Below are 27248 nucleotides of genomic sequence, written 5' to 3'. Positions count from 1 at the left end.
GAGACAGAAGAGAAAAACATCCCGAACCAGAGACAGTCACCCTCTCCTCCACCACCTGGCCCATCATTCACAGACTCTGGGTCTCAATCAGGATCTCCCCATTCCTCTGGAGACAGTGTTTAACTTCTGAAATTTCTATAGCCAGTTTTGTTTAATTACAAATCCTTGACAGCTCGCCTTGTTACAATTATCCATTATTTTGTACATTTGTTCTGTTTGTTATATACACTGAATACTGTTTTCTAAAAAGATGTTCCATTCAAAGTTGTGATTTTTTTTACGGTGGCGCACTCAGCCTTTATATCGGGGCACAAACCCAAATTCATTCCGCACATGGCCGAAAAAAATGCTCTGGGGGAGAGGAATAACTACCGAAACTTCAATATTAATGCTGTGTGTGAATGCTCCAACACTGAGCACCACCGTCCAATGCTAAATATTTCCATTTTTAAAAAAGGCAAGACTTAATTTTTTATGATTACTTGTTTAATTAAGCTTCTATCCAATTGGTAGATATAATCGATCGTACAGTTATAAGACTTTTCAAATGCAGCTTACAGACTCGTTTTGAAAAAAATGTTTTTGGCAGTAATTACATTCTTACTCAAAATCTTATCATTCATAGTGAGTTGATAATCGCAGAAATGATCATTGCTAACGTTGATTTCGAACACATTTTTAAATCTTGGATTATGTACCTTATATGATAAGAAGGCACCAGAATGTAATTTACAAAACATCCTGTCTTCAGTTATAGTCGAAGCTTAGATATTGTTACATTATTTTTGTAATGATTTTTGTTTGGCAAATTGTTGTAATGTTAACATTTTGTTTTTGTTTTAAAACCATCAAGTGATGTAATATGCCACCTTCATACAATTTACAAGTGAATGTCAAATTTAGTCTGTTCAGTGTATTTTTAAAACAAATTCATGGTTCACTAATTTCTTTGTGTAAATTGATTATTTTAGAAACATGATTTACTTTGGGCATCATTGATTGTGTCTTGCTGATTCTCCTCCATTCCTTGAGACGTCTGACCAGCATTTTCACATTTGGGTCTGTTGTAAAGATAATTGGTTATAACAGTTTACAGTGAGAAATAATAATCATAGTCATAGAATCATACAGGACAGAAGGAGGCCATTTGGCCCATCATGCCTGTTTGAAAGAACTATCCAATTAGCCCCATTCCTCTGCTCTTTCCTCATAGCCCTAAAAAATGTTCCTTTTCAAGTATTTATCCAATTCCCTTTTGAAAGTTATTATTGAATCTGCTTCCACCGCCCTTTCAGGCAGCGCATTCCAGATCATCATAACTCACTGCGTTAACAAAATTCTCATCTCTCCTCTGGTTCTTTTGCCAATTATCTTAAAACTGTGTCCTCTGGTTACCGACCCTCCAGCCAGTGGAAACAGTTTCTCCCTATCTACTCGACCAAAACCCTTCATAATTTTGAACTCCTCTATTAAATCTCCCCTTAACCTTCTTTGGAGTTTAGAAGAATTGAGAAGTGATCTCATTGAAACGTATAAAATTCATAGATGGCTTGATAGGGTGGAAGATAAGAGGCTGTTTCCCCTGGCTGGACAGTCTAGAACTAGGGGTCATCGTCTCAAGATAAGGGGTCGGCCATTCAGGACAGAGAGAAGGAAAAATTTCGTCACTCAGAGGGTTGTGACTCTTTGGAATTCTCTACCCCAAAGGGCTGTGGATGCTCAGTCATTGAATATATTCAAGACTGAGATCGATAGATTTTTGGACACTAAGGGAATCAAGGGGTATGGGGATAGGGCAGGAAAGTGGAGTTGAGGTCGAAGATCAGCCATGATCTTATTGAATGGTGGAGCAGGCTCGAGGGGCCGTATGGCCCACTCCTGCTCCTATTTCTTATGTTCTTAACCTTCTCTGCTCTAAGGAGAACAATTCCAATTTCTCTAGTCTCTGAAGTCCCTCATTCCTGGTACCATTCTAGTAAATCTCTTCTGCACCCTCTCTGAGGCCTTGAAATCCTTCCTAAAGTGTGGTGCCCAGAACTGGGCACAACACTCCAGCTAAGGCCTAACCAGTTCTTTATAAAGGTTTAGCATAACTTCCTTGTTTGATGAGTGTATGCATAGGAAAAATGACATTAGATTTTATAACCAACTCCCTTAATAGATCAGTTGGGAAGTGCACTGCCCAGGGTATAGGTGAATTATAGAGACCAGGAAGGGTTCATCCTCCAAATGCCCTGAGTTATCTGATCTCAGGTGGGGTTCAACAGGGTGCTATCATTGGAATCAGCACTTGGACTAAGGATGGAATCAAATAAAGCTGGCCATTTATTGGATATCCAGTGACTACTCTGGAAAGTGCATCTGTGGACTTTGGGTGGTGGAGTAGATCTGTTAATCAAGGATGAAATTGGTATAATATTGAGAAATGATCTTGGCTCAGAAGATCAAGATGTCGAATCAAATTGGGTGGAGGTAAGAAATAGCAAGGGAAAGAAATCACTGGTGGGAGTAGTATATAGGCCCCCTAACAGTAGCTACACTGCAGGGCAAAATATTAATCAGGAAATAAGGGGGGCTTGTAAAAAGGGTAATGCAATAATCATGGGCGATTTTAACTTTCACATAGATTGGACAAATCAAATTGGCAAAAATAGCCCTGAGGAGGAGTTCATAGAGTGTATTAGGGACTGTTCCTTAGACCAATACGTCGGGGAATCAACCAGGGAACAGGCCATTTCGGATTTGATAATGGGTAACGAAACAGGATTAATTAATGATCTCAAAGTAAAGGATCCCTTGGGAAGCAGTGATTATAACATGATAGAATTTCACATTCAGTTTAAGAGCGAGGATCTTGGGTCTGAAACTACTGTGTTAAACTTAAAGAAGGGCAATTGTAAAGGAATGAGGGTGGAAATGGCTAAAGTGGACTGGGTAAACAGATTAGATGATATGATGGCGGATAAGCAGTGGCAAACATTTAAAAAGATATTTTATGACTTGCAACAAAAATATATCCCTGTGAGGAGGAAAGACTCCACGAAAAGGGCGAACCAACCATGGCTAACTAAGGAAGTCAAGGATGGTATCAGGTTAAAAGGAAAAGCATACAACATGGCAAAGATTACTGGTAAGCCCGAAGATTGGGAAAACTTTAAAAGCCAGCAAAGGATGAGTAAAAGAATAATAAAGAGGGAGAAAATAAATTATGAGAGTAAACTAGCAAGAAATATAAAAACTGAGGGTAGCTAAAGTAAACATTGGTCCCTTAGAGGATGAGACTGGGGAAATAATAATGGAAAACAAGGAAATGGCAGAGGAATTGAACAGATATTTTGTATCTGTCTTCACAGTAGAAGACATTAATAATATACCAATAATAGTAGAAAATCAAGGGGCAAAGGGGAGGGAGGAACTAAAAACAATCACTATCACTAGAGAAAAAGTACTTGGTATCCTAATGGGTCTAAAGGCTGACAAGTCCCCTGGACCTGATGGCTTGCATCCGAGGGTCTTAAAGGAAGTGGCTACAGAGATAGTGGTTGTAATCTTCCAGAATTCACCAGATTCTGGAAAGGTCCCAGCGGATTGGAAAACCACAAACGTAACACCTTTATTCAAGAAGGGAGTGAGACAGAAAGCAGGTAATTATAGACCAGTTAGCCTAACATCTGTCATTGGGAAAATGCTAGAATCCATTATTAAGGAAGTAGTAGCAGGACATTTGGATAATACAATCAAGGAGAGTCAACATGGTTTTATGAAGGGTAAATCATGTCTGACAAATTTATTAGAGTTCTTTGAGGAAGTAATGGGCAGGTGGATAAAAGGGAACCAATGGATGCAGTATATTTGGATTTCCAAAAGGCATTCGATAAGGTGCCACATAAAAGATTACTGCACAAGATAAGAGCTCATGGTGTTGGGGGTAATATATTGGCATGGATAGAGGATTGGCTAACTAACAGAAAACAAAGAGTCGGGATAAAAGGGTCATATTCAAAATGGCAATCTGTAACTAGTGGGGTGCTGTAGGGATCAGTGCTGGGGCCTCAACTATTTACAATATATATCAATGACTTGGATGAAGGAACAGAGTGTCTTGTGGCCAAATTTGCTGATGATACAAAGGTAGGTGTAAAAGCAAGTTGTGATGAGGACACAAAGTGTCTGCAAAGGGATATTGACAGGTTAAGCGAATGGGCAAAAATTTGGCAGATGGAATATAATGTGGGAAAATGTGAAGTCATCCACTTTGGGAGGAAAAATAAAAAAGCAAAATATTATTTGAATGGAGAAATACAACGAAATGCTGCGGTACAGAGGGATCTGGGTGTCCTCATACATGAAACACAAAAAGTCAACATACAGGTGCAGCAGGTAATCCGGAAGGCAAACGGAATATTGGCTTTTATTTCTAGGGGGATGGAGTATAAAAGCAGGGAGGTCATGCTACAACTGTACAGGGTGCTGGTGAGACCACACCTGGAGTACTGCGGACAGTTCTGGTGCTCTTATTTAAGGAAGGACATACTTGCATTGGAGGCAGTTCACAGAAGGTTCACTAGGCTGATTTCGGGTATGGAAGGGTTGTCTTATGAGGAAAGATTGAACAGGTTGGGTCTATACTCATTGGAGTTTAGAAGAATGAGAGGAGATCTTATTGAAACATACAAGATTCTGAGAGGACTCGATAGGGTAGATGCTGAGAGGATGTTACACCTCATGGGGGAATCTAAAACTAGGGGGCATAGTCTCAGAATAAGGGGTCACCCGTTTAAGACAGAAATGAGGAGGAATTTCTTCTCCCAGAGGGTCATGAATCTTTGGAATTCTTTACCTCATAAAGCTGTGGAGGCCGAGTCATTGAATACATTCAAGGCTGAGTTAGACAAATTTTTGATCAGCAAGGGAGTCAAAGGGTATGGGGAAAAGGCGGGAAAGTGGAGTTGAGGTAAAAATCAGATCAGCCATCATCTCATTAAATGGTGGAGCAGGCTCGAGGGGCCGAATGGCCTACTCCTGCTCCTATCTCTTATGGTCTTACGGGTGAGGTCAGAATCCGTCCTAATTGTATTGCCAATGTGGTCTTGCTAACACCTACTGCCTAAACTCACTCATAAAGAATGGTGACGCAGGTAAGGTATTGGGGGGCTGCGGAAACCTGTGGAAATTAGTCAGTTAGGCCACAGTGTTGCATCTGGGGCTACAAAAGAAAGTTTGAGTGGGTGGGGTTGGAATTATACTGAGTCCTCACCCCTTTTGCCTCCCTCAGAAAAGACACCCTGTGAGGGGTGGGTTTATTATGATGTTGAAGAAATGACGGAAATGTGTCCCTATTTCTGTGGGACCCTTATATCCATGAAACCTTTATCCAACCAGTGTTAACAGGATTCAGAACCAAAACCTGGTGTTGTAAGACTCCTTACATTTGTCCACCCCAGTCCATCACCGGCATCTCCACATCACAAATGAGGTGACCTCACAGGACAACCCATTTGTATAATCTTGTGGTACTCCAGCATATGTATCAGATTGAGGTGTTTAAGATGATTAAAGGAGTTGATGGAGTAGATGGAGAGAAACTATTTCCTCTGGTGGGGGTGGGGGAGTCCAGAACAAGGGGGCATAACCTTAAAATTAGAGCCAGGCCGTTTAGGGGTGATGTCAGGAAGCACTTCTTCACACAAAGGGGAGTGGAAATCTGGAACTCCCTCCCGCAATAAACTGCTGAGGCAGGGGGTCAAAATTTCAAAACTGAGTTTGATAGATTTTTGATAGGTAAGGGTATTAAAGGTTACGGAACAAAGCTGGATAGAGGGAGTTGAGATACAGATCAGCCATGATCTAATTGAATGGTGGAGCAGCCTTGAGGGGCTGAATGCCTGTTGCTATGACATGCCAGGATCTATATGGGTAGGGGGCTGAGAGGAGGAGAGGAGGGTTCTCGCTGACATTAAAGTTGGGAGCCTAACACACAGCTTAGGTCTCTGCCTCAGCTCATCTGCTGCTAAAACCCTCATCCATGCCTTTGTTACCTCTAGACTTGACTAATCCTATGGTCTCCTGACCGGCCTCCCACCTTGCACCCTCCGTAAACTTGAGCTCATCCAAAACTCTGCAGCCCGTATCCTAACTCGCACCAAGTCCCATTCACCCATCACCCCCTGTGCTCGCTGACCTACATTGGCTCCGGGTCCGGCAATGCCTCAATTTTAAAATTGTCATCCTTGTTTTCAAATCTCCCCATTGCCTCGCCCCTCCCTATCTCTGTAACCTCCTCCAGCCCTACAACCCTCCGTGATTTCTGCGCTCCTCCAATTCTGGCCTCTTGCGCATCCCTGATTTTCATCGCTCTACCATTGGCGGCCGTGCCTTCTGCTGCCTAGGCCCTAAGCTCTGGAATTCCCTCCCTAAACCTCTACGCTTCTCTACCTCTCTCTCTCCTCCTTTAAGACACTCCTGAAAACCTATCTCTTTGACCCAAGCTTTTGGTCACCTGCTCTAATATCTCATTATGTGGCTCGGTGAAAAATTTTGTTTGATAATCGCTCCTGTGAAGCGCCTTGGGATGTTTTACTATGTTAAAGGTGCTATATAAATGCAAGTTGTTGTTGGTGTTGGATGTGGGTTCCTAGCCCCCTTTGTGCTCACCACTGGCATTGGGCTATGCTGGGCATCCCAGGTGCCCTGTGGGTTTCATGCCTCTGCAGCGGTTATTAGGCAGTGGTTGGCCAATGTGTCATTGTATCACCAGCCCCGATATCAACTGAAGAAAAACAATACAGCTGTCTACAGGACGAAAAGTGACCATCAGTTGCCAAAGTATGTACTAGAAACATTTAAATATTGGGTTTACTCAAAATCAATCTTTTAAGGATAAATTTCAAACACTCACATTGGCTAAATTCATTCCTTGATCAAATTTTCCCATTTTCTTCTGGTATTTTCGCTTCAGACAGTATACAGTCAGCGATGTGATTATCAGCATGGCTAGGAACACGGTTACAGATGAGGCCACTGCAATTATAACGGTGTCTTCTTGTATGCCATAAGTCTCACAGTATTTGCCCGAATACCACCAATTCTCACCTGTTGGACACCTGTGAAATAATAGTACATAATATCTCAGTTACTGAGGCACATGAATACTGTAATAGGGTTATGCATTCAATAGAGAGAAAGAAAGGAGTTTTTTTGCTTTGAGAAATATCTAATTAAAGGTATTTACAAGCATACGTCTGGAACGTCCTTGGGGGTTCCTTGGAATTTTACAGCACAGAAACAGGCCATTCGGCCCAACTGGTCTATGCTCCACATGAGCCTCCTTCCATTTTACTTCATCTCACCCTATCAACATCGATCTCTTTCTCTCTCATGTGTTTATCTAGCTTCCCCTTAAATGCATCTGTGCTGTTCGCCACAACCACTCCCATGTGTTGGAGATTCCCCCATTTTCACCGCTGGTTATCCTGATCTCCGGCCGTAACTTTGGTGGAAGATCGGTGGAAACCATTTAACATATCGAGGATGCCGAGTTTCAAGATACGCATACAATCAAAGGGTTCAGGCGACATAGTTAACCACGGGGAGCAAACCATTAGGCATTTCTGCTCATTGAACGCTGAGGCGATGGCCAGGAAATTCCTCGGAGCTGCTCTCCCTCCTCCGTTCTTACTTCGTCAGAAGTGCGGTGCAAACACCATTGATGAAGATGAAAAGGAAAATCAGGCGGGGCGTTTAACGGGCAGCCAATCTGATACCGCAAGTTTCCTGCCCGAAGTTGAAAGTTACCCCCAGTGTCTTGCTCAAAGGGCCACTCTTAAGACTCTGTCTGACCGAGTGGGGAGATATAGGTCTGGGCACGTGATGACCTCCTCCGTGATTTCGGTCGTATTACAGTGGGCAACTGCCAACTGTAGTTTGGGGTACTTTCCCACTGAAAGAAGAAAATAAAATCACTTGACTAATCGCTCTTTTACACAGTTCAATTTTTAATGTGGTGTTGTGTTGTGTGGATGAGACGTTAAACCGAGGCCCCATCTGCCCCCTCAGGTGGATGGAAGAGATCTCACGTCCACTATTCGATGGAGAGCGGGGTGGCTCTCCCGAGTGTCCTGGCCAATATTTATCCCCCACTGAGGAAAAAACAGATTATTATCACATCACTGTTTGTGGGACCTTGCTGTGCGCACATTGGCTGCCACGTTTCCTACATTACAACAGTGCCCACATATCAGAAGAGTTCAGAAAAAATAGGAGCAGGAGTAGGCCATTTGGCCCTTCATTGGCTGTAAAGTGTCCTGAGGTCATGAAAGGCTCCATATAAATACAAGTTCTTTCTGGTCTATAGTAATCAGTTGAATGGAAATACCGCAACAAAAGCAAAAGACATTACCTGCATACGGGTTCTCCATCTTTTAAAATGCAGTCGCCCTCGTTTTTACATTGGAAGTCAATGCATGATCCTGGGGTATTTGTTGCTGGTTGGCTGATGGTGCCCGCAATGGGTCCGGTGGTGGATGTGGGGGTGGGTGTTGAAGGTGTAGGTTGAGGGCTAATAAGATGAGATACATCTAAAAGGATAAAGTGCAGTACGTATCATATTTCAATGGACAACTAAGCAGGGTTGGTTTCTTCACATCTGAACGAACACATCTTTACACTGATATATGTGCGGATTTCTTCAAATGTTTAACCTGAGTTCTGTGGTACTGTTCATCCTGCAGAGCTCAACAATGTCAGGCATGGCTTTGTCATAATGCAGAATATAATGACGGTTATTTATTAACAGAAATAGCTATATATTTACTTACTTAGTCAAAAATGATGTCCATATTTAATTAGATATGTAAACTTGTTCAAAGATGAGTTTTAGCAATCTTATGTACCTAACTGGGAATTGTTAAACATAACAGAGTAGTGCATATTTTTGTTTTCTTTATAACAGAACAAAGCAAAACGCTCAGTTTTAAAGATGCTGGTGACATCTTGTAGTAGTTCGATGTGGATGGCTCGTTCGACTTTTCTCATTGCTTACTTTACATTCCTTGAACCGTAAGGTGTAATGCACCGAGTCTAGAACACAGAATCATACCTTCCATGGTTAAAAGAAAATAGGCATCATCTCCCTTGATAAATTCTCTGCTTTTCAATCTCTCATGGGATAAAAACGCACTGATTCCCATTCCTGGCCCCCGGTGATACTTGATACCATCAGGTTCTGTCACTGATTGTCCTACTTTAGCAGGTTTGTCCCAAAAGAAGAATGTTCGATTGCCTATTAAAGCAAGTCAGACAACAATGAACGTGTGCAACAAAATAGGAAAGGAATGCAGAAAGACACATAAAGATATTAAATAAAAACAGAAAGTGCCAGAAACACTCAGCGGGTCAGGCTGCATCTGTGGAGAGAGAAACAGAGTTAACGTTTCAGGTCAATGAACCTTGCATCAGAACATGAAGAAGTCGGAGAGATTTAACAGTTCATAAGCAAGTACAGAGTCAGGGAAAAGGGAGGGAGGTGGGGGGGGAAGGAAAGAACAAAAGGGAAGGTCCACGATAGGGTGACGGGCAGGAATGATTAAATACGAACATACAAAATTGACGGGCAGGAATAGACCAGCTCGTCCATCAAGCCTGACCCACACAATATGGCGGCCGGACCATCATGACAAAAAGGAAGATGGTCCAAGGGGTGGTAACAGGACAATAAAGAAACAAAAGATAGAATCATAGAATGGTTACAGCACAGAAGGAGGCCATTCAGCCCATCGAGCCTGTGCCGGCTCTTTGTAAGAGCAATCCAGTTAGTCCCACTCCCCCGCTCTTTCCCCATAGCCCTGCAATTTTTCCCTCTTCAAATATTTATCCAATTCCTTTTTGAAGGCCACGATTGAATCTGCTTCCACCGCCCTTTCAGGCAGCGCATTCCAGATCATAACAACTCGCTGCGTAAAAAAGTTTTTCCTCATGTCGCCTTTGGTTCTTTTGCCAATCGCTTTAAACCTGTGTCCTCTGGTTCCTCTGCGTCCTACTGCCAATGGGAACAGTTTCTCTTCATTTGCTTCATCTAAACCCGTCATGATTTTGAACGCCTCGATCAAATCTCCTCTCAACCTTCTCTGTTCCAAGGGGAACAACCCCAGCTTCTCCAGTCTATCCGCCTGACTGAAGTCCCTCATCCCTGGAACCATTCTAGTAAATCTTGTAAATGGGTCCAGAGGAGGCGCATGTGGTCACAGGAGAGCCATTACCAGCAACTGCTATCCGAGAAAATGGGAGCGGTGGGTAGGATGTTAACTGACCTTCAGTGTGGATTTGATTAGGGTCTGTGGTTACACTTCTTTGATGAGACATGCGGCGTCGGATGTCTGGATGTTGATCCATTAACAACATGGTACCTTGCTTCCACGGGCATGGCCATTGTAGACGCTCATCGTTACTTCCGCTGACCAAGTGGAAATACACGCCGAGGTAGAACGGCTGACTGCTTGTACCATTCACGTTTAACCTGATTTGAAATGCGTATCCATCACTGGAATAATATCTCGGACTGTCGATTATACCGGCGGCCCCCGCTGGGCTCGTGTTTAAAATGTGGGTAAAGTTCCTGATGTGCCACACGTGCGCTGGGCAATGAGTTTCTGAGAGGTTAACGTCGTCGATGGAAACGCCCCCAGTGGAGCTACGGACTCCTTTCACTCCTTCATAAACAACGCGGAACTTTCTGGAGACATTCAGGCTGATATGGTGAAGCTGCCAATAATTCAAACCTGCACCTGTTACGAGAAACAACATTTGAAAAATATTTTTCTGCACTCTCCAAGCCATTTCTAATTTCTGCACACTTTTACCAAAGAAGGTACATGCTGCGGATATAAGAACGGAGAATTATATTGAAATGTCTATGCACGAGCGATTAACTCGCCGCCACTGCGGTTTTTTCTTGTGTAATTTCTGGGTCTGTTGTAGACTAATTGATAGAGATTGATTGCTATGGTTAGTCATAAACTCCATTATTGTTGTATCATGCGACGACCAGGATGGTAGAAGGCGAACTAGATGGAACTCGGTCTTTTTTCGCCTAACAATTCCTATGTTCTTATTCCCCCAAAACGAAGATCAACCCCGGGGTGTTGAAATGTGATGCATCTTTGACATGACTCCAAATATTCGCCTTCCCCTCCCCCATCATAAGAAACACAAAGCTTGATATTTGAAACGGTTATCAGAACCATCCATTTTAGAACCATAGACAAGATACAGCACAGAAGGGGGCCATTCGGCCCATCGTGTCCGTGCCGGCTCGAAGAACAACCGGGTGCCCATTCTATTTGAATTGATATCAACCCTACATGCTCATTTTCTCATCATATCCATCAATCTCTCCACTCTCCAGAAACACACTCAGCTAACTCTTAAAACCATTTTGAATCATTAACACTCAAACGACCTTCCCTGGTAACTTGTTCTAGAACTCTAATGCATTTTGTATAAAATATTCTGCCCAACTTTTCTTCTTACACTTGACTGCTTTCTCTTGGCATCTGAACCAATTATCACACTGAAAAAAGTGAGATGGACCAAACTTCCTATAACCTTGAAAAATTCAGTTCGGTCACCTCGAAGTCTCCTCTTTCCCAAACAGTACAAGTCCAGTTTCTCTAACTTTTCCTCCTAACTTAAATTTCTGAGATATCCATCACACAGTAGACATGGTATCCAGACAAATTTTGAAGAAACAACCGCCATGTGGGGAGATTTTGTTAAAATGACCAGAGACAGCAATTTAAGGTAAAGAATTTGGATACAGGGGGAACGTCTTTTTCCCACAAATGAGAATGGTGTTCTATAAAGATCATTACATCAAGGAGTCATCTCCTTGTGTTTAGTGTAATAAGACATGTCCAGAAATCATGTTTATGTGCAAGGGTCATATCAGCCTTTCAGATCGCGCATCAATGAATGATGTCAAACCCATTCTTTGCTCTTCAATTGTAAACAATTTTACAACACCAAGTTATAGTCCAGCAATTTTATTTTAAATTCACAAGCTTTCGGAGATTTTCTCCTTCCTCAGGCAAATTTGCCTGAGGAAGGAGAAAATCTCCGAAAGCTTGTGAATTTAAAATAAAATTGCTGGACTATAACTTGGTGTTGTAAAATTGTTTACAATTGTCAACCCCAGTCCATCACCGGCATCTCCACATCTTGCTCTTCAATGACATACCTTTTACTCCACTGACTTTTGTTAAAGTACCGTTGGGATTAACTTCATCATAAACTCTGACCCAAATGTTGAGCTCATCCTTTTCACTTTGACTGTTGAAAGAGTAGAACTGCAAACACTGAAATCCCCGCTTGGGGTAATAGATCCTGCTTTCCAAAAAGGCCCTGTCTCCCACATGACCTGTGTCGGTGCTGAAATGCATGAAGTATCCAATACCTGCCAAACGGAACGGTTGAAAAACCAATCAATAAAGTATCCACTATTTTATCTCGGTTTTTAATTAATATTCACATAACGTGATATATATTCGACAGCTTAACTTCCGTTGAATGGCGTCAAATATTTATCAACTTGTGTCTTTTCCAAAGATCTTTAAAGGAAATTAGGGCCTCAAAAATGAGCGGGGGGTCATCCCGTTACACCAGAATTGCACCCGCTGATGTTCTCCAGCACTAAACCTGACGGAGGTTACTGGGTCAGCGGGAGGGCGCCTCGTTTGTACGGGGGGAAATACCAGTGCCTGGCCACCATTGGTGGGGAAGCCAAGCCCCCACTTCCATTATGTTACCCCTCTGTGTGAGGGGGCTGATAATAACATTTTAAAATACTTCTTTAAATTTCAAAATATACCTTTTTTCACAAAATTTAAGGATATCAAAATTCCAAGGCGATACAATTCAAAACAATACAACACGGATCGTACACAATGCGATTCCAATATTACAATTTAAACACGGTACATATCTTATAATGCAGGCTGTATAATACAAGGTGGGGTGGCCTTACACGGTGGTCTTTCCCCATGGAGTCATTGCGTAGGCCGCACCTCATCTCAGTGCATCCCGCAGCACGTACTCCTGGACCTTGGAGTGTGCCGGTCGGCAACACTCGGTCGTGGACAGCTCCTTCAGCTGGAAGACCAGCAGGTTTCGGGCGGACCAAAGGGCCTCCTTCACCGAGTTGATGGTCTTCCAGCCACAGGTGATATCTGTCTCGGTGTGCGTCCCGGGGAACAGCCCGTAGAGCACGGCGTCCTGTGTTACCGAACTGTTGGGGATGAACCGGGACAGAATCCAACACATCTCTCTCCACACCCTCTGCACAAAGGGGCAGTCCATCAGGAGGTGGACTTGTCTTCAGTGCTCCAAGGCACTTCCTTGGCCTGGACCACTTACTCCCACCCACCCCACCCCTTTCAGTGGCACCTACTTCCATGTTACACCGGGTCCCTTATGAGCTGGGGAAGTGGGAAATCCCAGTCCCGGCCCTGCCATCTCTCACGTCACTGGCCTTGCAAGCGATGGGGGGAAAGTCCACTTCTTACAAGGCCAACCAGGATTTCCCAACTAAGATTGGGACCCGGTGTCTCCAGGTCCTGGCCTGTTCCAAGAGGTTCGGCCAGACTCCTGATGGGGTTACAGTTGTGTCCGGTGGATCTGAAATTGAAAATTGGCCCCTCATTCTTTTGGTGACAGACACCTTGTGCACAACTGTCTAAACATGAACCTGAGGTTAATCTTAAGTGATCTTATTAGAGATTCTTTTAAAAAAAGAATTCAAACTGCAACTAAACTGTGTCTATTTTCTCGCTAAGTATTTGAAGCAGCAGAGTAAAATTTGATTCCATGAAAAAAGTCAGAACAAACTTAAAAACTGCCTCAATTAGATTTGCATCCAATAGCATCACTATTATTCCTGTTGGATGTAACAGGATAAAAGATCGGAAAAAAACAAGGAAAATACGTGAGAGAAGAGACGGTTAAATCAAGATTATCTTAATGGCGAGAAACTGGAAAGTACTGCAGTACAAAGGGATCTGGGGGTCCTAGTGCAAGAAAATCAAAAAGTTAGTTTGCAGGTGCAGCAGGTGATCAAGAAAGCCAACGGAATGTTGGCTTTTATTGCTCGGGGGATAGAATATAAAAACAGGAAGGTATTGCTGCAGTTATATAAGGTATTGGTGAGACCGCACCTGGAATACCGCATACAGTTTTGGTCTCCATACTTAAGAAAAGACATACTTGCTCTCGAGGCAGTACAAAGAAGGTTCACTCGGCTAATCCCGGGGATGAGGGGGTGGACATATGAGGAGAGGTTGAGTAGATTGGGACTCTACTCATTGGAGTTCAGAAGAATGAGAGGCGATCTTATTGAAACATATAAGATTGTGAAGGGGCTTGATCGGGTGGATGCGGTAAGGATGTTCCCAAGGATGGGTGAAACTAGAACTAGGGGGCATAATCTTAGAATAAGGGGCTGCTCTTTCAAAACTGAGATGAGGAGAAACTTCTTCACTCAGAGGGTAGTAGGTCTGTGGAATTTGCTGCCCCAGGAAGCTGTGGAAGCTACATCATTAAATAAATTTAAAACAGAAATAGACAGTTTCCTAGAAGTAAAGGGAATTAGGGGTTACGGGGAGCGGGCAGGAAATTGGACATGAATTTAGATTTGAGGTTAGGATCAGATCAGCCATGATCTTATTGAATGGCGGAGCAGGCTCGAGGGCCAATAGGCCTACTCCTGCTCCTATTTCTTATGTTCTTATGTTCTTATGGGAACAGGGCAGGCACGTAGCAAGAGATAAAGTAGCTTGTGAGATTATTTAGAGACTACTGCCTTGCATTAATTACATAAACACCTATTTATTACGAGCTGCCAGAGGCAGTAGTAGAGGCGGGTACAATTTTGTCTTTTAAAAAGCATTTGGACAGTTACATGGGTAAGATGAGTATAGAGGGATATGGGCCAAGTGCAGGTAGCTTAGTGGTATAAACTGGGCGACATGGACATGTTGGGCCGAAGGGCCTGTTTCCATGTTGTAAACTTCTATTATATTAGCTCCCCTGTGGTAAGCTGGATTTTTGCCTGTGTTGAATTTTTTACCTTATAATATTTCTGTACTGCTGGAATCAGAATGTAAGGGGTTAACACCTGAAGTCACACAAAGCAGCTTATGAGCACAGTCTAGCAGCTCAAAGCAGACAGTTGTCTGGGGCGGGTCCCGTCAAGATATATGTTCACTTTGGCCCACGCAATTGAGGTCTGAGGTGTTAATTAGTGAATCACCTGCACCCCCCGGGTTACACGATTGTATAATTAGTTATTGGGCAAGACGGGCACACTCCTGAATGTAAGATGCTTGGACCATTAATGGGAGTGACCAGCATCACTGTACATGAGGGAATATCTAAACCATACCCAAAACTTGTAACAGGGGAATTTTAATTGCCCCGGATCGGCCTGAATGGAGAGGGGACAGCAGTTAAAATGGAACAGCTCCAGATCTGGTGCTGTTCCTGCCGATCTGCGATTTTAACTCTACTGGTTTCGGTGGCGGACGAGGTTTCCTGCCCCGACCCAGCGGGATCATCATTAACAAACGTCAATCAGGGTCCCACGACATACGCGGTGGGGGAAAGGCCGGCCGGCGGGATGCAAATCAGGCCGGCAGTGAAAACCTGCCGTCCTTCGACTCCCGCTCCCACGAGGGACTGCCGTCCGCTCCTGCCGGGAGTTGAAATTGGCCCTCTTATCCCCAACATCGTGCGGACCATAAACACCGATACAGACCCGTTGGGCCGAACGGCCTATTTCTGTGCTGAAATGCAATTCTAAGTCATTAGAAGAGCACACTTTATTGCACCAAGGAAAAATTTGCAGGGCTATGGGGAAAGAGCAGGGGAGTGGGGGTTAACTGGATAGCTCTCTCAAAGAGCTGGCACAGGCCCGCTGGGCCGAATGGCCTCCTTCAATGCTGTATCATTCTATGATTCAGTGCACCTTCTTCCATTTCCTAAAAGACACCCAGCGGCTTCTCTGAGCGAGTGCCAATCTGATGCCAGTTATTGTGAAATTAGGTGCTGTTTTCTGTATGGGCATGTACATGCTAAGAGCCAGGTTGGGGCTGCACAGAATAAGGTTCATAAAAGTAACGCTTTATAACGATGACACTGCATTACTTTACCTTCACAGTTGTCCGAGTTGGTGTGGTCTTTGTCAGGTCCACCCAGGACCTGGGTGACGCGTTGCCAATCTGCATTGTTTCCTGGACCTTGAATCATGCCACAAATATTTTCCAGTTCAAAACTGCACTTATCCAAAAAGCTGAGCGAGGAGGCTAACCGAAAAAGAAAAGAGTTGAGAGTTTACCTGACACCTTATTTAACTTCAGGACATTTGAAATAATTAAATTCAGCTTGAGAGGAGGAGGCTTGAATGCTTGTGGGATCTTGCTGTGCGCATTTTGACTTCCGCAATTATTCTGTCTCCTACAGATGTTGTGCGGCCCAGGGGGGGATATCTGGGGGAAAAAGTTAAAGGATAGCTACTCACAGTGCGGGGGGAGTGGGACTAGCTGGATTGCTCTTGCATAGAACCGGCTCAGACTCAATGGGCCGAATGGCCTCCTTCCGTGCTGTATATGATTCTATAAGTACTTATCAAAGCAGAAAAATAAATTGCTGAACTAATGTGCTGCTTTTAATGATCCCATGGCACTATTTCGACGAAGAGCAGGGGAGTTCTCCCCAGTGTTCCGGCCAATATTTATCTCTCAACCAACATCACCACAAACAGATTATCTGGTCATTGTCACATTGCTGTTTGTGGGATCTTTCTGTGCGCATTTTGACTTCCGCATTTATTCTGTCTCTTTGTGAAATGTGTCACTAACTAAGCTTTCCCTCCCCTCTCCTCTTGCGCACAACGTAAGCAGCCTTTGGATTCCCCTACCAGAGGAAATAGCTTCTCTGTATCCGCCCTTGGCTCAGCGGGTCACACTCTCGCCTCTGAGTCCGAAGGTCATGGGTTCAAGTTCCACTCCAGAGACTCGAGCACAAAATCTAGGCAGACCCTCCACTACGGTACCGAGGGAGTGCTGCACTGTCGGAGGTGCCGTCTTCCAGATGAGACATTAAAACCGAGGCCCCGTCTGCCCTCTCAGGCGGCCGTAAAAGACCCCTTGTCACTGTTTCAAAGAAGAGCAGGGGAGTTCTCTCGGGTGTCCTGGCCAATATTTATCCCTCAACCAACATCACTCAAAAAACACATTATCTGGTCATTTACTCATTGCTGTTTGTGGGATCTTGCTGTGCGCAAATTAGCTGCTGTGTTTTCTACATTACAACAGCGGATACACTTCAAAAAGTACTTAATTGGCTGTAAAGCGCTTTGGGACGTCCAGAGGTCGCTGCCTAAGTGCAAGTTCTTCTCTCTGCCTGCACCAGACATTTCTTTCCCACAGTTTCGGGTGATGGTAACAAGAACTTTCAGTCCGTTTCCTTGTGCCACGCTGACCTTTGCTGTGTCTCATTATGGACACTGAGGGGGAGCAAGAGAGCATGACACAAAAAAAAACAGCCATCCACAACTGTGACATAACTAGAATCACAGTACACAGTACAATGACCCATCGGGGGGAAGCAATGGCAACATGATGAATCCCACACTCACCTGACGAAGGAGGAAGCCTCCGAAAGCTTGTGATTTCAAATAAAGCTGTTGGACTATAACCTGGTGTTGTAAGACTCCTTACATTTGTCCACCCCAGTCCATCACCGGCATTTCCACATCATGAGTACAGATCAGCACAAGGATCTAGTTGAGGATCCATTGGTTACAAATAAATGCCTATTGCCTGTAGGTAGGACCTGTGACTAAGGCCTGGAAAACCTCAGCCTCTGTGGACCTTGAACTGATGTGTTTCCCGTTATTTTCTTTCCACTTACTAACTTGTAGCAAATTCCACCCACAACCAATTCTCTCCAAATCCCAGGAACTTACTGCAATTGTAGAGTCGGTTGAGTTTTTGAAGATCATAGTCACTGAAATCCAAACGTTGTCCAATCACATTACTGAAGTCAGCAATCTTGGTGACTATCGTTGGTTCGGAACCATTGTTGAATGCCGTGGAACTGTAGTGCATCACAGAAGTGTAGTCATAAGGTATGTTGAGGGAAGTACTTTCTTTGTCATCGTATTTATTGAAATTGTGCTCTCTACCTGAATTAACAGCAACAAGATAATTTATCAAGTTAACAGCCTTATTTTTTTTTTATTCGTTCATGGGATGTGGGCGTCGCTGGCGAGGCCGGCATTTATTGCCCATCCCTAATTGCCCTCGAGAAGGTGGTGGTGAGCCGCCTTCTTGAACCGCTGCAGTCCGTGTGGTGAAGATTCTCCCACAGTGCCGTTAGGTAGGGAGTTCCAGGATTTTGACCCAGCAACGATGAAGGAACGGCGATATATTTGCAAGTCAGGATGGCATGTGACTTGGAGGGGAACGTGCAGGTGGTGTTGTTCCTATGTGCCTGCTGCTCTTGTCCTTCTAGGTGGTAGAGGTCACGGGTTTGGGAGGTGCTGTCAAAGAAGCCTTGGCGAGTTGCTGCAGTGCATCCTGTGGATGGTACACACTGCAGTCACGGTGCGCCGGTGGTGAAGGGAGTGAATGTTTAGGGTGGTGGATGGGGTGCCAATCAAGTGGGCTGCTTATGTCGCCAACACTAATGAAAATGCATCTGCTTGGACAAAATCTACCCTTCCATCTGCAAATTTACCATTATCAATTCTGTCCCACATTATTGTGATATAGTCATCACGATCAGCTCTTGACTGCTCATGCCAGAATCCCAGTGCATGAAGGAACTCGTGCTCGATGGTTCCTATTTTTTCACATCTCTCGCCGATTGAGAGCTCCTGCCTCCCAACGTGGTGGTTGCCCACAGAGGACCAGCAGCTGGAAAATAATGAGGTCTTCATATTAAACTTTTCCTTTTTGCTGGTTCTTTAACACGCACAGCAGAATTGGGAGGCAAAAAATTAATTGGCAGCTACATAGACAATTGGATATATACTTGAAAAGGGAACATATGCAGGGCTGCGGGGAAAGGGCAGGGGGAGTGGGACTAATTGGATAGCTTTTTCAAAGAGCCAGCACAGGCACGATGGGCCGAATGTCCTATTTTCTTCGCCGTATGATTCTATGATTCTATAGACTGCCTAATCATCAAACTGGATAGGCTAGCTCGAATATTGGTATACTGAGGCATGGGGGGGGGTTGGAATTTTAAACCCCTCCCCCCACCCAGCTAAATCTGGGCGGGGGACAGTTAAAATGGAGCCGGGCCATCATCGGGGCCAGACTGCTATTTTTACCTGAGGCTCCAGTGAGGGACACGCACCGAGGGCCAGAAGAGGCCCAGTCGGGTAAGCTTTAAAAATGCTTTTGAAGTTTCCTTAGGGGTCAGAAGGAGCAGGAGTTCTGAGTTTCCCTGGTGCACACATTGAAGGTGTGTGAGAGCGACTCAGGGTGACTCTTTCACCTCCATTTGAGGAAGTGTTAAGACTCCACTCACCACCTTTCCCTTAATGGGATGGCTGAGATTAGGAGCACGCACTCGTGGGGACGAGCTCACACCGTCATTTAGTGCAGTCATGTGCTGCACCTTCCCACTGGCCCGAATAACATGGGCTCCGTTCCGTACAATTTAGAATTTATAATAAATGATACTTGCGTTAATGTAGCACCTTTCCCGTTGAACGTCTCAAAGCAGTTCACACATTGAATTATCTTTTGCAATGCAGTGACTGAGGTTACGTGGATAGACAAGGTTGCCACTCTCCACAAGTAATGACCCACAGGCAGCCTTGACTGGCCAATCTGGTTTTTTTTGGTGGTACTGTATAGGTTGAGAGTGGGATGTTGGACACCAGAGCTCCCTGCTTTTTTTCAAGTTGTACCATGGGATCATCAACCTTCACCTGAACTATCATCAGGTGTCACCTGTGGCTCAGTGGGTAGCACTCTCGCCTCTGAATCATATGAAAGCTATAGGTTCAAACCCCACTCCAGAGACTTGTGTACTTAATCTGGTCTAACACTCCCAGGGCAGTACTGAAAGAGGTGCTATTTTGAAGACGAGCAGGGGGAGTTCTCCCCGGTATCCTGGCCAATATTTATCCCTCAAACAACGCCACTAAAAAACAGATTATCTGGTCATTATCACATTGCTGTTTGTGGGATCTTGCTGTGCGCAAATTAGCTGCCGTGTTTTCTATATTACAACGGTGACTACACTTCAAAAAGTACTTAATTGGCTGTGTAGCACTTTGGGATGTCCAGCGGTCGTGAAAGGCGCTATATAAATGCAAACCTTTCTCTTTTTTTTGAATTACTGGGACAGGCAGTCCAGAGCTCGGTTTAACATCTCATCTGATGAACAGCACTTCCGATAATGTAATATTTGCCTGAAATATCAGCCTAGATTGTGTACTCAATCTCAACCCCTCCAAACAATTGAAGGGACAGAAGTGTGAAGAGTAAAGACAGCACGGGAAGTGGAGCAGCTGCACAAGTGTCAGGAGAGAAGTCTTGACAAATGGAGAATTCCTTTCTTACCCGCTGCCTTTAAATACAGAGATATAGTTTTCTTCTCCAGTCCAAGGCTTAAAATCAATGCAAGATTTGAGGCGATACTGTTCAAATGCTTTTAGGATAATGCCTTTAGCATTTATATCTACAGGAAAAATGGAATTTAATTGCCAGAATGAATTGCTCATACGTTGCACATAAACATTTATACATAAGAACATAAGAAATAGGAGCAGGAGTAGGCCAATCGGCCCCTCGAGCCTGCTCCGCCATTCAATAAGATCATGGCTGATCTGATCCTAACCTCAAATCTAAATTCATGTCCAATTTCCTGCCCGCTCCCCGTAACCCCTAATTCCCTTTACTTCTAGGAAACTGTCTATTTCTGTTTTAAATTTATCTAATGATGTAGCTTCCACAGCTTCCTGGGGCAGCAAATTCCACAGATCTACCACCCTCTGAGTGAAGAAGTTTCTCCTCATCTCAATTTTGAAAGAGCAGCCCCTTATTCTAAGATTATGCCCCCTAGTTCTAGTTTCACCCATCCTTGGGAACATCCTTACCGCATCCACCCGATCAAGCCCCTTCACAATCTTATATGTTTCAATAAGATCGCCTCTCATTCTTCTAGAGTCCCAATCTACTCAACCTCTCCTCATATGTCCGCCCCCTCATCCCCGGTATATCCAGAGCTTAACATCCATTAATGTTATCTTTCATGTGGCAAGGTTCACCCTGTAAGTATCTTAGTGTAATAAGTAGTAGCTACAATGCTACTGGCCTTAATTTAAAATTGAAGTTGCCTTGACAACACCAATGATCGCCTTTTAAATTGGAATCCACGTGGAATAAGTCAGAGCCGGAGACGGCCGCTGAAGGAAAGTGAGTTTTCAGCAGACACATGATCAAACACGAGAAGGGAAACGGGTAGCAGTGAAGGCGAACAGGGTGAAAGAGACAGACGGATCTCCAGTCGGAGAGAGGAGCAGGACTTCTTCAAGGTGGGACGTCCCAGGAAGAGAAATGGCCGTGAATTAAACACTAAGTCAAAAAGCAAAATACTGTGGACGCTGGAAATCTGAAATAAATCAGTTCTGATGAAAGGTCATCGACCTGAAACGTTAACTCTGTTTCTCTCTCCACAGATCCTGCTCAGCATGTTCCAGCATTTCAGCAGAAAGTTTGAACAGGCTGGGGCTCTTTTCTGTAAAACAACAACTTGCATTTATATAGCACCTTTAATATAGTAAAACGTCCCAAGGAGTGATTGTCAAACAAAATTTGACACTGAGCCACATAAGGAGATATTAGGACAGGTGACTAAAAACTTGGTCAAAGAGATAGGTTTTAAGGAGCATCTTAAAGGAGGAGAGAGAGGTGGAGAGGCGGAGAGATTTAGGGAGCGAATTCCAGAGTTTAGGGCCGAGGCAGCTGAAGGCACAGCCGCCAATGGTGGAGCGATTAAAATCAGGGGTGCGCAAGAGACAAGAATTGGAGGAGCACAGAGATCTCGGAGGAGGTTACAGAGATAGGGAGGAACGAGGCTATGGAGGGAATTGAAAACAAGGATGGAAATTTTAAAATCGAGGGGTTCCAGTTGCCAGGAGCAAACGTAGGTCAGCGAGCACAGGGGTGATGGGTAAACAGGGCTTGGTGCGAGTTAGGATACGGGCAGCAGAGTTTTGAATGAGCTCAAGTTTATGGAGGATGGAAGATGGGAGATCGGCCAGGAGAGCATTGGAATAGTCAATTCTAGAGGTAACAAAGGCATGGATTAGGGTTTCAGAAGCAGATGAGCAGAGGTAGGGACGGAGACGGGCGATGATGCCGAGATGGAAGTAGGCGGTCTTGGTGATGGAGCAGGTATGTGGTCGGAAGCTCATCTCAGGGTCAAATAGAACGCCAAGATTGCGAATGGTCTGGTTCAGCCTCAGACAATAGCCAGGGAGAGGGATGGAGTCGGTGGCTAGGGAACAGAGTTTATAGTGGGGACCGAAGACAATGGTTTAAGTTGTCTTTAGTTGGAGAAAATTTTTGCTCATTCAGTATTGGATGTTGGACAAGTGGTGTGACAAATCAGATACAGTGGAGGGGTCGAGGGAGGTGGTGGTGAGGTAGAGCTAGAAAAGAGAAAGCTGAGGGGTGACCTGATAGAGGTCTTTAAGATAATGAAAGGGTTTGGTAGGGTAGACATGGAGAAGATGTTTCCACGTGTGGGGGAGACCAGAACTAGGAGCCATAAATATAAAATAGTCGCTAATAGGAACATAGGAACAGGAGTAGGCCATTCAGCCCCTCGTGCCTGCTCTGCCATTTGATAAGATCATGGCTGATCTGTGATCTAACTCCATATACCTGCCTTTGGCTCATATCCCTTAATACCTTTGGTTGCCAAAAAGCTATCTATCTCTCTCAGATTTAAATTTAGCAATTGAGCTAGTATCAATTGCCATTTGCGGAAGAGAGTTCCAAACTTCTACCACCCTTTGTGTGTAAAAATGTTTTCTAATCTCACTCCTGAAAGGTCTGGCTCTAATTTTTAGACTGTGCCCCCTACTCCTAGAATCCCCAACCAGCAGAAATAGTTTCTCTCTATCCACCCTATCTGTTCCCATTAATATCTTATAAACTTCAATCAGATCACCCCTTAACCTTCTAAACTCTAGAGAATACAACCCCAATTTGTGTCATCTCTCCTCGTAACTTAATCCTTAAAGTCCGGGTATCATTCGAGTAAACCTACGCTGCACTCCCTCCAACAGCAGGGGGGGGCCGGAAACAGCAGTGGGGGGGCAGGAGTCACTGGACTGTGCAACGTGATGGCTGAAGGAGATTTGCTCACTATTCAGTCAATTAACTTTAGGGAACTAGTCCACAAACTAATTCAAGTAAAAAAGGAATGTATGAATGCTAGAAATCTGAAATTAAAAACAAACAATCCTGAAAATGCACTGCAGGTCGATCAGTGTCTGAAAAATAATTCAATTGTAGGAATGTACCACGTTTTGGCTATTTATCAGAATATGATTCTATGGTTTTATGAACAGATCAACAGCCTGCCTTTCAGATGATCATTAACCTGCTGGTATTTCTAGTATTTTCCAATTTTATTTCAGTAAATTAGTCATTGAGATTTATTGAGAGAAAATCTCTGCATTTGTTTTACAAGGTGACTGGCCAGACTAACTATCAGATTTAGTTTAACAGGCAATTGCTATGTGCTTTTCCGGCTTCCTGTCTGGGACGATATTTTGTTCTGAATATGCACATGTCAGTAAAATATCAATATTTTAATTAAGCAATAATCAGTGAGCTCCAGATTGGATAAGCGAGTCAAAGAACGGAAACAGAAAATGCTGGAAACACTCCGCAGCATCTGTGGAGAGAGAAACAGAGTTAACGTTTCAGGTCGATGACCTTTCGTCAGAACTGGAAGAAGTTAGCAATTAACAGTTTAGCGGCAATTGCGGAGCCAGAGAAAAGGGGGATGGGGGGGGGGGGGGTGGGATTGAGGGGAATGGGGGGAGAGGAAAAGGGGAAGGTCTGTGATAGGGTGGAGGGCAGGAGTAATTGCTGAGTGTTTTCCAGCATTTTCTGTTTTTATTTCAGATTTCCAGTGTCCGCAGTATTTTGCTTTAGTTCAAGTGATCAAGTTTTAAGGGCTGTTATCAAGGAGGAAACTGCTGTATGCAAACTTGTTTTCTGCAATCATAAATCTAATTGTCATTCCTTTATCATTTGATGCTGGATTATTATGAACTCTAAAAACAATAACATAAGTACTTCCAGCTAATGCACCAGGCATCAGGAAATTCAAGAATGAGTTATTTACGGATTTGACCCCTACAAAACTTTTTGACACAAATTAGCTGATAAAGGATCCGCTGAGTACAAAATATATAAAATACCGTTTCGTTTTATGAATTCTAAGAGACTAAATTTATCAAGTAAATAGTGTTGGGTGAATTTGGCCACTTCATTTCAGTGCCCGCCAGAGTGCTTTGCACCCATCCCACAAGAGAGAGAAATATAGACAATCTCTCGCTCCCAGCCTAACCTGTGTGCAGTTCTGGTCGCCACACTACAGGAAGGATGTGATCGCTTTGGAGAGGGTGCAGAAGAGATTCACCAGGATGTTACCAGGGCTGGAGCACTTCAGCTATGAAGAGAGACTGGGAAGATTGGGTTTGTTTTCCTTGGAGCAGAGGAGGCTGAGGGGGGACATGATTGAGGTGTACAAAATTATGAGGGGCACAGATAGGATGGATACTAAGGAGCTTTTTCCCTTCGTTGAGGGTTCTATAACAAGGGGACATAGATTCAAGGTAAAAGGCGGGAGGTTTAGAGGGGATTTGAGAAAGAACTTTTTCACCCAGAGGGTGGTTGGAGTCTGGAACTCACTGCCTGAAAGGGTTGTGGAGGCAGGAACCCTCACAACATTCAAGAAGCATTTGGATGAGCACTTGAAATGCCATAGCATACAAGGCTACGGACCAAATGCTGGAATATGGGATTAGAGTAGACAGGGCTTGATGGCCGACGCGGACACGATGGGCCGAAGGGCCTCTATCCGTGCTGTATAACTCTACGACTCTATGACTCTATGACTCTATAAGGTGATGCTGGAAAGAAATAATGGGAGCCGAGATATGGGGCAACAGCAGAGGAATGGCAATTTGTTAAAACTTCACAGTCGGTAAATTAGAAGTAGATCTCAATGAACACAAACATTTGGACATATCACATTCAGAGAAATACAAGCAAAAATGCCATAGCAGTCAGATTTAGATCAGTATTAATACCTACTTAAAGTATCTTCCAAATAGTATGGAATGGTTTTTGGCCATCTGTATTTGTCATCTGTAATTGAGCTTCTGTCAATGTTCTGGTATCAAAAGAGACATAAACCAAATCAGTGATCTGCTCGCAATCATGGAATACGTTTCTGTTGGCAATCTGCTTTCTTCAACTTTCCGCTGCATACTTATGTGGGATATTATTGTTAGCAACTTACCTTGTCATGTTTGATGTCCCCTTCCACAAGATTCAATCCTAGTTCTGCACAGAATAAACACAAAATTAGACACATTGAAATAGCAGGGTTTTTTCCATCAGAGTATGTTTATTGAAAGTAAAAAGTAATATAATACAAAAATAGGGATCTAGAGTTAACAATGAAGTCAACATATGTTAGTAGTACAAAAACAACAATAACTTGCATTTAGATAGCGTCTTTAACATAGCAAAATGTCCCAAGGTGTTTCACAGAAGCGTTAGCAAACAAAATTTGACACCAAACTGTACTAATGGGATATTAGGACAGGTGACCAAAAGCTTGGTCAAAGAGGTAGGTTTTAAGGAGCATCTTGAAGGAGGAGAGAGAGAGGCGGAGAGGTTTGGGGCGAGAATTCCAGAGCTTAGGGCCCAGGCGGCTGAAGGCACGGCCGCCAATGGTGGAGCGATTAAAATCGGGGAATGTGCAAGAGGCAAGAATTGAAGGAGCGCAGAGATCTCGGAGGGTTGTACTGCTGGAGGAGGTTACAGAGATGGGGGTGGGGGTGGGGGGGGGTGGGGGGAGGGGCGAGGCCATGGAGGGATTTGAAAAAAAAACGAGAATTTAAAAATCGGGACGTGACTTCCCCAGTCTGGAATCACTCCTCATTGTAAGGGCAGTGAATGAACAGCCAATGCTGGGAACCAAAGTGCCACCAGCAGTGAGGATCTACAATTTGAACAAGGCTGAAGATCAGCTCACGGTTCACTGTGCACGTACAAAGACAGAGATTGTGATCCAAACAGCTGAAGAAGATGAAATCGAGATCAATAAAACATCTCCCAGTTGAAAGAGGAGTGATAGAACGCGTTCAGCTCGCAGCATCTCGCTGCTGGTGTCACACAGAGGGCGTCTGTTACAGATAGTACCCGAAACAATGACTTTAATTGGTTTGAAATGAATCTGAATTACCATCATTTATTTCAAATATGTCTTGGTCTACTCCCCCGTCGATGTCCACTTCTAAAAGAGAAATGAAAACAGATTTTGTTAAAACTAAGAATATTACATTGTATTGATTTTGATTTTTCTTTCGGGAATAACCAAACCCTGGTGTCTTTCTGTGAATTCTCTCGCCTGTGATAGACAGCTTTAGTGTTCAGCAGTACACAAAGTTTAAGGTTTTTATCAAAGCTTTTAAAAAAAGAAATCAAATTAGAATAAGGTCCTGTCCACCTTTCTCTTTATTTGTTTTTTTGTTTTATTCTCTCGCTCTCTCAATTTACCCCTTCTTTCTCTCTCAACCCCCTCTCTCAACCGATGTTCAACTCTCTACGCTCTCTCTCCCTCTCAGGCCTCCTCTGTCTTTCTCTCACCCTTAGTGCATTAGTTGTGACGCATCCTAGGATGAGCAATGAATAAACCTGTGCATTCCTGGAAAAGCTGTCACGAAACCTAGAAAAAAACCCTCCCACCATCAGTGTTCTGAGACCAAATGAAACTCCTGAAGCACAGTGTGCAGCTCTGATCATCTAATCGTTGGGATTATTGCTGTTGAGAGGCTGGAGAGGAAAACAACCAAGATAATTTGGGGTATCGGGGACTTGGGACACAAGGAAAAACCTAACACTTCTGTTTGGAAAAGTCGAGATTTC

The 27248-nt window shown here is 43.9% G+C and overlaps 1 protein-coding gene across 1 annotated transcript in view; it reads right to left on the bottom strand.

The window, feature by feature from the left end:
• Positions 1 to 460: 460 nt before the first annotated feature.
• Positions 461 to 27248, bottom strand: part of mep1ba (meprin A subunit beta a) — a 36267-nt gene continuing 9479 nt past the window's right edge. Inside the window, exons 3-15 of the mRNA XM_067978000.1 lie at positions 26566 to 26616; positions 25615 to 25658; positions 25407 to 25485; positions 20628 to 20745; positions 18787 to 18965; positions 18014 to 18232; positions 16197 to 16349; positions 12233 to 12448; positions 10308 to 10781; positions 9098 to 9280; positions 8399 to 8576; positions 6899 to 7103; positions 461 to 1061 (exon numbers count right to left, since the gene is read on the bottom strand). Coding sequence (XP_067834101.1) covers positions 1050 to 1061; positions 6899 to 7103; positions 8399 to 8576; positions 9098 to 9280; positions 10308 to 10781; positions 12233 to 12448; positions 16197 to 16349; positions 18014 to 18232; positions 18787 to 18965; positions 20628 to 20745; positions 25407 to 25485; positions 25615 to 25658; positions 26566 to 26616 — 2111 coding nt within the window. The 3' untranslated portion in view covers positions 461 to 1049. The remainder of the gene's footprint in view (positions 1062 to 6898; positions 7104 to 8398; positions 8577 to 9097; positions 9281 to 10307; positions 10782 to 12232; positions 12449 to 16196; positions 16350 to 18013; positions 18233 to 18786; positions 18966 to 20627; positions 20746 to 25406; positions 25486 to 25614; positions 25659 to 26565; positions 26617 to 27248) is intronic.

This window comes from Heptranchias perlo, chromosome 3 (assembly GCF_035084215.1).
Source record: "Heptranchias perlo isolate sHepPer1 chromosome 3, sHepPer1.hap1, whole genome shotgun sequence".
NCBI lineage: Eukaryota > Metazoa > Chordata > Chondrichthyes > Hexanchiformes > Hexanchidae > Heptranchias > Heptranchias perlo.
This window is presented reverse-complemented; position numbering and strand designations above follow the sequence as displayed.